Source organism: Canis aureus, chromosome 30 (genome assembly GCF_053574225.1).
Source record: "Canis aureus isolate CA01 chromosome 30, VMU_Caureus_v.1.0, whole genome shotgun sequence".
In the NCBI taxonomy this organism is placed as follows: domain Eukaryota; kingdom Metazoa; phylum Chordata; class Mammalia; order Carnivora; family Canidae; genus Canis; species Canis aureus.
In genome coordinates, this window is record NC_135640.1 from 16,569,715 (window position 1) to 16,582,440 (window position 12,726).

At 42.5% G+C, this 12,726-nt stretch overlaps 1 protein-coding gene across 7 annotated transcripts in view; it reads right to left on the reverse strand.

The window, feature by feature from the left end:
- Positions 1–4,353: 4,353 nt before the first annotated feature.
- NRIP1 (nuclear receptor interacting protein 1) overlaps positions 4,354–12,726 on the reverse strand; it is a 99,035-nt gene continuing 90,662 nt past the window's right edge. For all 7 annotated transcript variants that reach the window (XM_077878828.1, XM_077878826.1, XM_077878825.1 and 4 more), the window contains one exon: positions 4,354–11,792. In XM_077878828.1, the coding sequence (XP_077734954.1) occupies positions 7,931–11,449 (3,519 nt within the window). In that variant the 5' untranslated portion in view covers positions 11,450–11,792 and the 3' untranslated portion in view covers positions 4,354–7,930. The remainder of the gene's footprint in view (positions 11,793–12,726) is intronic.

Sequence of the window (12,726 nt, forward strand, 5' to 3'; positions counted from 1 at the left end):
AGAAAGAGAGAGGGGGGAAAGAGAGAGATTGAGAAAGCAATCTGATAAATATAAATAGGATGCTCTGGCCTATATTACTGCTTGAGTGAGTTCACTTGGTGATCAGAAACAGCCTTTAGGGATTCCTGGGTGGCTCAGTGGTTGAGCATCTGCCTGGCTCAGGTTGTCATTCTGGGGTCCTGGGATCAAGTCCCACATCAAGCTCCCTACAGGGAGCCTACTTCTCCCTCATTCTCTGCCTCTCTCTCTGTGTCTCTAATGAAGAAATAGATAAAATCATGAAGAAGAAGAAGAAGAAGGAGGAGGAGGAGGAGGAGGAGGAGGAGGAGGAGGAGGAGGAGAAAAAGAAGCCTCTAAATCCTATATGATGCCATTCACCTACTGGCATCAATGTCGTCATTATTTTAGAAAGTTGTACTTTGACTATTCTAAGACCCTTGGCTTCTTAGAACCTTCCTCCCATTACAAACAGCTTCAATTTGGAGCAAAAGAAAGTCCTGGAGTATAACTTTCTTGTGATCACTTTATCTTTAATACTATTTTGCTAATCCTTAAGGCCATTTAGGCATATAACGAGCATGATTTCCACAAAGGCCTTATTTCTTCTCTTGGGGCTGGGAACAGGAAATGCAGTTTTTCTGAATAGAATGCAATAATTAAAAATGAACATGTTTATTACTTTAACTTTATATCAGAATAAAAGGAAATGACATCTGTCTGTCCAGTTCCACACATGAGATGTTTCTGCTTTCACATCAATTTAACACACTTTTATTCCACACCTAACAAATCACTGTACCTATTACTTTTCTAATACTCTTAAAACCTGGTGATTTGGTTTTATAGCTATGTTACTGTCATCAAAGTCCTCTGATGAAGGAATATTCATTTTAGGGGACTAGTTCATATGTGGCACTAGTTTCTTGCATATTCTCACCTCAGGGGCCCAGATTCCCTTGAGAATCTGAAATAGCTTATTCTATTCTAATAATTCTAGCTCCTACCCTGGTGAGGGTCTCACCATCAAGGAGTTAGTCATACCAAACTCATCAAGACAGCATGTCCTGCCTGGATAGTTCGGACAAATGTAACCCTCTGGAACATAAACACATTCATGATTGGTGGCGGGAGAAGCCACGAATGCTTGCCTCGGGCCTATCTCAGCACAGAGGTGGTGTTTGGAAGGGTCGAGAGCTTCTTTGCTAAAAGGCACAACTTCTAAGATGCTCACTGTTATTTGTAGGAAGATGGGGTACAGCAAGCAGGTGATTAGCCTTTTACTGGCAAAACCGCAGTTTCCATTCTGCTTTCAAGAACCAGCTCCTCTAAGTATCAGGAATTTCCTAGTAGACTGCATTTCCATAGACTAGAGAAAGCAGAAGGGAGGATGCGTGGGCTGGACCACAAACATGGTCTAGGGCCAGAGGTGGCTGAGGAGGCTGGCCATTGCTTCAGGGGAATGGATGTGTCCCTACCACATAAATTACTTTGTTCATGTCCCAGACTGGCGAGGGGAGGCAGCCTTTCATTTTTTGTGTAAGAAGAGATTGCCTTTCATTCATTTCCTGACGAGGCATCCGTGTTACTGAGTTAACTGCTATGCATCAGGATTGGGACTTGCATGTAAGATTTAGGACATACACTTCTTGCCTTCAGAAGGAATACAAGGTATGTTGTTAGCTAATGATTGCCTCGAGGGAGTCCACATAAAGCATTATGGGATTACACAGGCCCGAACAGCACACTTTGCCCCAGAGGAATCACAGAGGGAGGGCTTCTTTGAGGAGGTAATACTTGTGAAGTTTTAAAGCGAAGTATAAGTTTACAAATCTGGGAATGGGGACAAGAGGGCAAAGGTGGGAGGTATTTTAGGCAGACAGTGTCATATGACTGCCGGCACTGAGGCCAAGAAGGCAGATGTGCTCAGTAAATAGAGAATTCTTCTTGGGAAGGTATGAACATTGGAATGTTCTGTGATGATGGGCAGAAAGGTGTTAGGATGATGAGAGAATGAGCTAAAAATGTGAAAATGCAGGCCGGGCCAGAAGTCAGAAGGCACACCAGGGGATGTAGCAAGGCTAGCTGGCACACCCAATGGGGTGCTAACAGTCTTCCAAGGATTTGCCCGGTGCTTATCAAATGATTACCTGTAATGGCTGCCACAGGCAACCTTTCCAGTCTTTAGGGAAAGCTGTGGTTTTTGGAGAAAATCATCTAACTACTATATCCTTAAATTATCATTTCTTATTCATTAGCTAAGGGAAAAGATAACCTCAGACAATGTATTCGCACTCTGGCTCTCCTCTGTGATCCTGTTGATGGTTTTTGAAAAACACAGGCTACAACATCCAGACGTGGTAGGCCACTTCCTTTTCCAGAAGTGATTTCACAGGTGAATGTTGTATCAGCAAAAATGAGTAAAACAGTCCAAAATGGTCACAGACTTTTGTCAAAGTTTAGAGCACCTACCAATGAAACTTAGTAAAAGCAAAGGCTGGAAAATAGAATTTGTCTAGGTATTTGTGAAAATGAAAAGGCTGTAAAAAGACTGCTTGGAATGGCTCAAAAATCCTCTTGCTGCGCCGGACTGCAGAAGTACACTATTTTAAAATTCGAGTTTACATATTGCTTGTTAGACACTCAGAGAGGACCTCTCAAGTGCGGCAGCACTTCCTCAGGACTGACATTTATAAGACTTGAATTTTATTTCCAATTATTCTGGTAAAAACAAGGAGTACATTAATTTTGGTTTTTCAGAGCAGGAGTCTTTAACTTATCGATGAACATCTTTAAGATGTTGTAAATATTACTGTACTGTAATAGATCCCTCCACCAACCCTTACCAGGTCCTCTAAGTTTCATGGAATAAACAAAAAGTGACATGCTTAGTAACAAACATTTAAAACCTACTTTTTTTTTTTTTTTTTTTAAATAACCAAATAGGTCACAGTTTACTGATACCAGTGGTAGAAAAAATTCTGATTAATAAAGACTCTCCATGTTTAAGTCATTGGCCCTATCTTGTAGTGAAGTGAACAACTAAGTTGTTGTTCTCTTCTTAAAAATCCCTTGGGGGGTGCCTGGCCGGCTCAGTTGGAAGAGCATGCAGACTCTCGAACGTGGGGGTGACGAGTTCAAGCCCCATGCTGGATGTAGAGTAATGTAGAGATTACTTAAATAAACAACCAAACTAAAACAATAAAAATAAAAATAAACTAAAATAAAAGAAACCCTTACTAGGCAATTACTCAATGGTCTTGTTATGTATTTTCACAGTATAAATCAATAAATAAAACAAAACATGGTTGTGCATCCATCTTTTGATGCTAACGATGGTATCCATATATTATCACAAAGTGTAACTTCAATATTTTAATAACAGAATAGCTGAATGCATTCTGCTCCTCAGTTATTTTTTTAGACAATACTTATAAACGTTGGGATAGTAGCTGCAGAATTTTCATTACAGACTTATTTTAGTGCCAGAAAATAGACCTTCATTTTGGGAAAATGCCTTCCTCCTAAATTATCATTAATAATATATATGTAAAAATACAAGTTCCCAGGCCATTGGTTACAAGAATTCCTTTTTTCCTAAATAAATTGGTCTCCATTACTTATTACATATTTTGCTTAGCATGGTTAACTACTAATTACTATATACATATATATTTACATATAGATGTGTGGGTACACACACATATATGTTCATTTTGGGGAGATGACTGAAGACCTTTATTTTCTGTTTTTAAAATACTTATGTATTTTTAAAGAGAGAGAAAGAGCGAGTGAGATCAAGCAGGTGGGGGGGAGGAGTGGGGGGAGAGGCAGAGGGCAAGGGAGAGAATCTTGAGCAAAGTCCCTGCTGAGCACAGAGTCCAACCTGGGGCTGGCTAGATCCCATGACCCCGAGATGATGACCTGAGCCGAAATCAAGAGTCAGACACTTAACAGACTGAGCCACCCAGGTGCCCTTTTTTAAAATTTAAAATGAACATAACACTCAGTGAAAACTGGATGAAAACCTAATAAAATTTATCAAATCTTTATTTCTGAACACTCACAAATTCTTCCCACTTTGAAAATCTCCAGTGATCATTCAGTTACACACCAAATAACAGAAGTGAGGCTAGGTAGGCTGGTTGTCTTTTTGAGCTATGCTTCAATTGCCCTGCCTCTAGATACATTAACTCATGGCCACCTTCTTTTTCTTCTCTTTTCATTTTCCTTCTTTTCCTGAGAAGGGTAAAGCAGTCTTGAAGACTTGCTATTTCCATGACCAGAGAGTTTTATATTTATGGAAGACCTAAAAACCAGAGAAAACCCACAAAATAACAGTCATTTGAAACCATAGACAATGCATTTTTTCTCATTTATTCAAATTCACTGCAGGAAGTAAACACTAAAAGATTAAAAAACAAAACAAAAAAAATTCACACCGCAGTATGTACAGTTTCATGATATCACATGAAGAAATTAAATTTCTAATAAAAATGACAAATTATATTACTAAGCCGATAGCATTAAAATTGGTTGTGTAAACCCCAAAATTCATATGAACGGTAATGTCCCTGTATTCCAGCAGACTGGAATACTCCTGGTATAATATTACATTTTCAATGGGATTAAAAAATTCATGAAAGTAGTTGTGTGAACTCTTAATGTTGAAAAGTGGTTGACTTGATTTTAAAAAGTTTTAAGACCCTTGGATTCAAAGCACATTCTTTCACAAAGCTTAAACCACAGAAGTCATATCCAGAAATGGAATACTGTCATGTTGGGATGAACATCTGATCTGACTTGTTAAGACATTTTGCCAAATGCACAGATGCACAGGGTCCCCCATGCACTTTTCATGCAGCAGGTAATCACAACTTAAATAAAAGGTTTATTCTATACATTTGTCCAGACTTGCAACTGTATACATCATGCACAATTTTTAAACCTGTCTGATTATATTTACACTTATACATGGAATATACAGAAACTGAAGAGGTTAAAAGGCTTTTCTGTTGCATTAGAACAATACAAAATATGTATTTTTCATTAAGGAAATCACTATTTACATCACCTTTAAAAACTGATTTTAACATCTTCATGTAACAAGTCAATATATATATATATACATATTATATATATATATATATAAAATATATACTCTCACCAGTTTACTCTTCTGTAACACGTACCAGAGAATAAACAGGTAATGCTACCTTACTGATGTCAATGAGAGCTGTAGTACCCTTTCACAAACGACTTCATCGGGAAGAAATTGTCTAGATATCTAAAATAGTCCTTGAAAACGTGTGTATGCGCGTCTTGTAACTACATATGCATAAACAAAGTGAAGTTATGGATGTATGCCCTTTCTGACTGTTCTTTAAAATCACCCTAAAGTCAAACTGGGGACATTCTCTAGTAAATCAGAACATCATTCTTCTGGTCATGTTTATCTACGTATTACATATCCTCATTCCTTTAACTGTTAACAATGACAACAACAAAAACAACCAACCAATCAAAGAAACAAACAAAAAGATAGCAATGCTGGCCCTTGATACTCTTTTCCCTGACCTAAATTTCACTCCCTTGTGAAAGCCCATTTTCCCCCGACCAAAGGGGAATACCAACAATTTTTCTAGCATACCTCTAAGGCTGCAGACCTTTCACAATGGCAGGAAAAAAAAAAAAATGACTTGCTTAAAAACTTATTTATATGGTGGAGACAATAAGATTGTCACAGAGTCAATATGGGATGGAATAGAATATATTCACTGGCCAGTGGGATTTTCACTTCAGAATAAGCATACGCCTTCATCTCTCCATGATGTAGCATAATATTCACTCCTGACTATTGTTTTATAATATATCCAGTAACTATTTACAAATCATTTTGAGAAAAAAATAATCATTTAGGGTTTTAGATCATATAGGAAATAACGCCCATTTTTAATATAAAAAATCTTAGAAACAACTTCAAGTAGAACAACTTCAAATAGATTTCCTTCTAATTAATAGTTGATTATATAACAATTTTTTGATAGGTCAGTTGCAAACCTGGTTCACTTTTAAAAACAAAAGTATTATCTGGTGAACAAACTGTGGACTGTGAAAGCTGAACTTAAAACATAGGGACTTGTTTCAAGATCAAAACCCCATGTGGCTCGATAAGAAGTTCTTCCAAGAGAACATCAATGTTTATGTCTTAATTGCAATTTTAAAAGAGTAGGACCAATGGAGGGACTGTGTGCAACTTTGTCATGTATATGTGCCCTCTGTACTTTTCTCTTTAGTCAATCTGAGTTGAGTGCCTTTCTTGGGTTTGAGAGAAATATTTTTGTCTTGGTCAGCAATGTTCTTAGGACAATGATTTTAATAGAAACTAAGGATGTATTCAGGAGAAGTTTCCAAACCATCCTGGAATCACCTGAGTTTGGTAAGTGGCCCTGTTATTCCATCCCTAAGGCTAATTAAGTAGATGTTACTCATTAGAACACACAAATAATCACAGATTTTCCTGAGATGTTGAGCCAGATATGAAAGTTGTCCCCTCCACCCAATTTTTTTTTTTTTGTCATAAAAAGTATTCTGAACCCGATTTCCAAAGACATAACGGTTATATATGAACTACAATATTGCAAATTTTGAGTTGATGTATAACTGTATTGGGGAAAATATAGGCATCAAGTAGTTTGGTTTTTTGTTTGTTTGTTTTTTACAGTCCTGTGTTCTGAGAAAAGTCATAAGCAATGGTTCTCAAACTTGAGTGTGCAGAAGAAACATCTAGGAAGTGTGTTAAGATGCAGCTGGGAGATTCCCAGGTCCACTTAGCAGAGATTCTTGATCTGTAGATCTGAGATGCTGCCTAGGAATCTGCATTTTAAAACAAGTGCTCCAGATGATTCTAATGCAGGTGGTCTGAGTCCAGCTTTTAAGAAACCCTGGTCGTAAGACTCACAGGTACCACAGAAATGGTGAGAAGTAACTTTTACAAGAGATGGTGAAAATTGTCCAAAGAAAAGCCATTTTGCTTCTGTTAAAAACAACTTCTTAAATAGTCAACTATTCAGGAAACCACCTGAAGGTAAATGGTTAACTTTCCTAATTCTGTAAAAGGAGGAATATTAATTTAGTAAAGTAGCTAAAATACAAAAATGGAAATCTGCCTTTTTTTAAGGATCTATCAAACTTCCATCAATTGTAATCAATTTTTACTAAGTAGTACAAGGTTTAAAGAAATACATATTGAAAAGGACTGGGGTGGGGCAGACACATTGGGAACCACAAAACCCCTTCCAAGAGTTAAAAATAAATACGTCTTCTTCTTCTTCTTCTTTTTTTTTTTTTTAGCAAAAGTGAAAAATGTAAGCATATTTTTTCTAATTTATTTCTGAATCGGATAATGAGAAGTGAATTAGGTTCTTTTTTTTAATTCAACGATTAATATTTAAAGAGTCATTGAACAATTTGGATTTAAAAACAAATGTGTTATGTAGGCCGACGTCTGAAAAGCAAAATAAAGTACCCTAATAAAGGCAGCAAAATGCATTAATCCACTATGGATGGAGATTTACATTTTAATTTACGCCTATTACTGGATTATAAAAGATTTTCATTCATAGGCTACTCACAGTTGTTGTTTGGTGCATACAGAGTGTTAAACAACCAATTTGCTAGTTCAGTAGTTTCCTCATGACATCTAACGTAAAGCAAAAAAGTAGTGTGCATATTTAGACATCACCAGCAACCAATGCTTCTCGAAATGAAAAGAGTTTCAGTTATACCATGCTTTTCTCAAATCATGCTCTTATTTATACAGGTCGCAAGTTCATACTAAGCAGTTTGCAAAAAAAAAAAAAAAAAAAAAAAGAAAAAAAAGAAAAGAAAAGACAAGGAAAGAGAAGATCGGGAGCTGGATGGCGGGTACGTTTCACTCGGCCTCTTTCTTGATGGCCAGCACGTTTCCCAGCAGTCCGTACCCCTCCCCGTCCGCGCTGTGCGGGCGAGGGGCGCTCCTCCCCGGGGGGCTGCTGTAGGGGCCTCTCAGGCTGAAGCCGGCCGCCCTGGTCTCCGCCGCGGGGAGGAACTCTTCCTTGACCGTGACCTGCGCGACGCTCTCCGCGGACGAGGGCTCCCCCCACGCGTCCTTGTCCTGCGTGTCCCGGCCGGCGACGGGGCCGCCCCCTTTCTGCAGCATGTAGTAGAGGATGGGGTTGGTTTTGGTCAGCCGCGGGCAGTCCCTCTCGTACCCGTTCCTGTCCGCGTCGGCGATGACCCACTTAATGGGGCCCTTGTCGCCGGCGCCGCCCGCACAGCCGTTCGCTGGCCCCGGCTCCGGCCTGGAGCCCGCGCAGCCCCCGGGCTCGGGGAAGGGGGGGCTGGGCGGGGCGCGCGCCGGGCAGGGGCAGGGGCGGGGGCCGGGGCCGGGGCCGGGGCGGGGGCGGGGGCGGGGGCGGGGGCGGGGGCCGGGGCCCGTCCTGCTGTCCCCGCAGCCGCCGGGCTGCGCGGGGCCGTACAGCAGCCCGTCGAGGGCCGGAATGCTCAGCTCGGGCTTGCCGCCGCCCGCCGCGCCTCGGTGTCCCTTCCTCCTGCCCTCCCCGGCGGAGCCGCTCCTGTGCTGGGACAGATCCCGGACGCAGTTTTCCGACAGGAGCAGCTGCTTGAGGACGTTGAAGCTCTTGCTCTCTCGGGCCCACGCGCGGTGCTCGGCGTCGCCCGCGGGGCCCTGGCTGCCGGGGAATTTGAACTCAAGATCACTTCTGCTGCATTTCAGCTCCTGCTGGCTCAGCGGGGGCCCGTACAGCCCCTCCGGGGCGCCGTGGCTGTCGGCGGCGTCAGCTACGCTGTTCCTCATCCTTTTAAACGGGTTTTCCAAGGGCTCGCTATAAAGCTTCCTCTTCTTGGGGACCACGCAGAGGGTCCTGGCCTCCAGGAGCGCCAGCTCCCCGCTCCTGCGGCTGCCGTCCCCCTCCTCCGCCAGGTAACTCTCCTGGTTCTGCCTCAGCAGCCGACTCAACAGGCCGTTCTTGGAGAAGGAGAAATCCTGCGGTGAAACGGGCTCCGCCTTGAGACCGTCGGGCGCGCTCCTCTGCGCGGGAGGCGCCGCCCCTGGGAACGGGGCGCCCCTGGCGTCGGGGCTCAGGCGCACGCTCGGACTGGGGCTGCGCGGGTCATCGCAGGGCTCGGATTTTATTTTCACCGTCAGTATCTGTTCGCTCAAAGCCCTGTCCGCGTGTTCCTGAGCACTTTCATCTCTCAGAGGAGTCTTGTCTTTCTTGTCGCCCTTCCCTTTGTTGGGGTTCCCCAGGAGCAGCTGGAGGACAGTGCGCCTCTCCAGCAGATTCTCGATCTCGGAGCCAGAAAGTCCCGCCTCGGGGCCTGCCGCTGGACTGCCGAACGCCCTGTTGTCTTCCGCCGCGTTGGTTTTGTTTGAGAGCAGAGGGCTACTCAGCCTCTCCACCACGCCCAGGGGCCGGTCCGCGTTCACGCTCGGCAGCTGCTTGCTAGGCCGCTGCTCCTCTCCCGGGGCGGACGCCTGCACTCCGCACTGAGCCAGGTTCTGCAGCAGCTTGCTGGCACTGAAGGTCGCGGAGTTCTGTGCGCCCTCGCTGTGGGCCGGCTTCTCTCCCAGCGGGTCTTTGCTCTTTGTAAGGTCCATCAGGGGGTTCGACGCGGAGGTCGCTGGCTTTTCAGCCTGGGAGCCGCAGGCGAACGGTGGGGGATTCCACTTGATGACCAGAGAGTGTTGGGAAAGGTTGATGGGAGACTCTGCTTTTGTGGAGGAAAGTAAAGGAGGAGTGCTCACGGGGGTAGTCCTGCTCGTACTGGGGCTCTCTATTACGGAAGTCCTCGCGAAGTTCTGGCTACCGAACTTGGTCACATCGCCGAGTACTTCCTGGGGGCTGCTGTTTCTTTCTACACTTTCTTCATTCTTATGGCCAAGTAGCAACTGAAGAAGAGTCACTTTCTGGTGCGAATTGAGCCTAGAATTCTTTGAGGTATCTTGATCTTCTTTGACGTCTACAGTGGGGACTTTGGGATCCCAAGTGTTTAGCAAGGACTGGGTTAAATTATCAAGAGAAACAGGCTGGTCAGGTTCTGGTTTCTCAATTCGATGTTTGCAAGACAAGTCTATGGGAACACAGTTGGAATAGGAACTTTCGTCACCACTGCTATCATCTGTAAAACTAGGGTTGTTATCCGAGTACTCATCGATGGTTGTAGGGGTACTACTATCCTCAAAGATGCTTCCTCTCTCACTGTGATTATGTCCATTCATCGGCTTTGGTATGGTCTGGCTCTTCAGAAGATGTAAAAGCAAACTATTATTAGCAGCTTGTTTTAGATGGTTTCTTTCCAGTGAGTTCTTATAGCCTGCATTTTTGGGGGAAGAAGGAACAACACCCATCGGGTTCTGAAACGCTGTATTTTTGCTCGCCATTAGCTTGCTCGATGATGTTCTCGCCTGACCATTGAGATGGCTTGACATTCCTTTTGAGAGCTGGAAACTGCCAACCTCCTTCTGGCCATTTTCTTGTAATCTGGCCATGGCGGCAAGTCTTTCACTTGCTGCCTGATTCGCATTTTGCGTTTTTAAAGCGTGTTCTCGAGAATACTGCTGCAAATGGGCTTCACTTGAAAGGAGTAACGCTAACTGGCTACAAGCAACACTAGGTTTGGGCGAAGTGGCTGGACTAGCCCTCTTTTCCACCATGCTTGCAACAGCCTGTAACCTGGCAGCACATGACAACGGTTCGCTCATGACTTTTGTTCCACTTTGTCCAACATGATGTGGTGACTCTACGAACCTGTCTCTGATGAGGTTTTTACTTACGTCAGGAAGATTGGTATCAGGCTTTTGATCTTTAGCTTTACTTTTCTTCAACAAAGTTTTTAAGTGACTTGATGCAACACCATAGCACCTTAAATCTTTCTCCACTTTTAAAGAATCATGACCGAGTGCATATCCTTGCTCCTTGAGGCTCTGCCTAATTTGTTGCGACAGAGCAACGGTCTGCAGCCTGGAGCTGAATGACTGAAGCAAAGAGGCCAGTAATGTGCTATCTTGTTTGCCTTTAGGCACATTGTCAACCATGCCAGCCAGCAAAGCTTCCTTCTTCACGTTTAAATTTACGATGGAATCAGACAGCCTCTTCCGCTTCGCGGCATTCCAGTCCTCAGAAGACTGCAAGAGCCTGGCTTTTTTGAGGTGCAGCATGCCAGATCCCTGATATGAATGTGTATTGAGAACTGGACCATTACTTTGACAGGCGGGAAATGCATTACCAGAAATGTTAAAGTTCTGATCTTCTTCATTATGCCCAGCAGACTTTTTGTCAACGGCAGTACCTGAGCCCTCTGCTGCCTGATGCATTAGTAATCCTTCTAGGTAAGTTAAAACAATAGAATCCTGGTGCACATCAGAGCCAAGCTCTTCTCCATGAGTCATGTTCAATAGAAGTGTTCACAAGGGCTTGGTTTCTATTCACGTTAAAGAATGGTTTTCTGTGGGTGAGTGAGATGTAATTTTAATAAGTGAGGGTCAGTTTATCACCTTCCATAGTCATCAGACAGAGATGCACGGTTACATTCCAACCAGGGTTCCCTGTGACAAGAGGAAAGGCAGGCAGATTCCAAAGTAGTTTGACCACAGAGCTGATCAATTCCACAAGAAGCAGCAGCAGAATTCCTTAATACACAGGTCTGCGGCGGCGGGCGGATAGAATCCTTAGTGAATACACTGCTTCTCCTTCTTCATCTTTTGTTTCCAATTAAATGCCAACAGCGGTGTTCTGAAAATAAAAATAAAAAAGTTAAGAAGAGGCATAACTAATATTATGTTACGATACCAAGAAGCAAAAGAATCTAGTATTTGTAAGTCTATATATGTGTGTGCGTATATGTATGTAAAACATAACGTACATACGTATATATGCATTATAGCCACCTCTTTAGTAACATAGTTTGCCATTCCTATTAAATTGGAAATCGCTACCGGAAGTCCTATAAATTAACCCATATTGTTAAAGTGATCAAATCAATTAAAGAAAATACTTTGGTGTTATATAACTGTCTTCCAAAGCACACCGAGTTTCTGAATTTTCTTTCTCTTTCTTTCTTTCCTTCCTTTCTTTCTTTTCTTCTTTCTTTCTTTCTTTCTTTTTCTTTCTTTCTTTTCTTCTTTCTTTCTTTCTTTCTTTCTTTCTTTCTTTCTTTTTCTTTCTTTCGTTCTTTCTTCTTTCTTTCTCTCTCTCTCTCTGCCTCCCTCCCTCCCTTTTCTTCCTTCTTTCTTTCTTTTCTTTTCTTTCTTTCTTTCTTTCTTTCTTTCTTTCTTTCTTTCTTTCTTTCTTTCTTTCTTTCTTTCTTTTTTTTTTTTGAGTTTCTGAATTTTCATGAGCACTTTCCACATAGTAACAATAAGGATGCTAAGTCTCTTTTATAGTGACATAGCTCTATATGGGAGCTAGAATTAGCTTTCTTACATTACTGGGAGCTTATGAAGGAAAAAGTAAAAGTGCAGAAAAAAAAAAGAGAGATGCACATGACATGGACTCATGTGATGAGCTAGATGCAGGGTTGAATACTACAGATTAGGTTCACTTCTGACATCGTTCTTGAAACATTACATATTCCATAAGTAATCCGTGGGATTTCTGTTTTTAAAGAAATGGAAGCACTGACAAGTATCTTGTAGGCCTATGCAAAGTGTGACAGTCTTAGTCATAT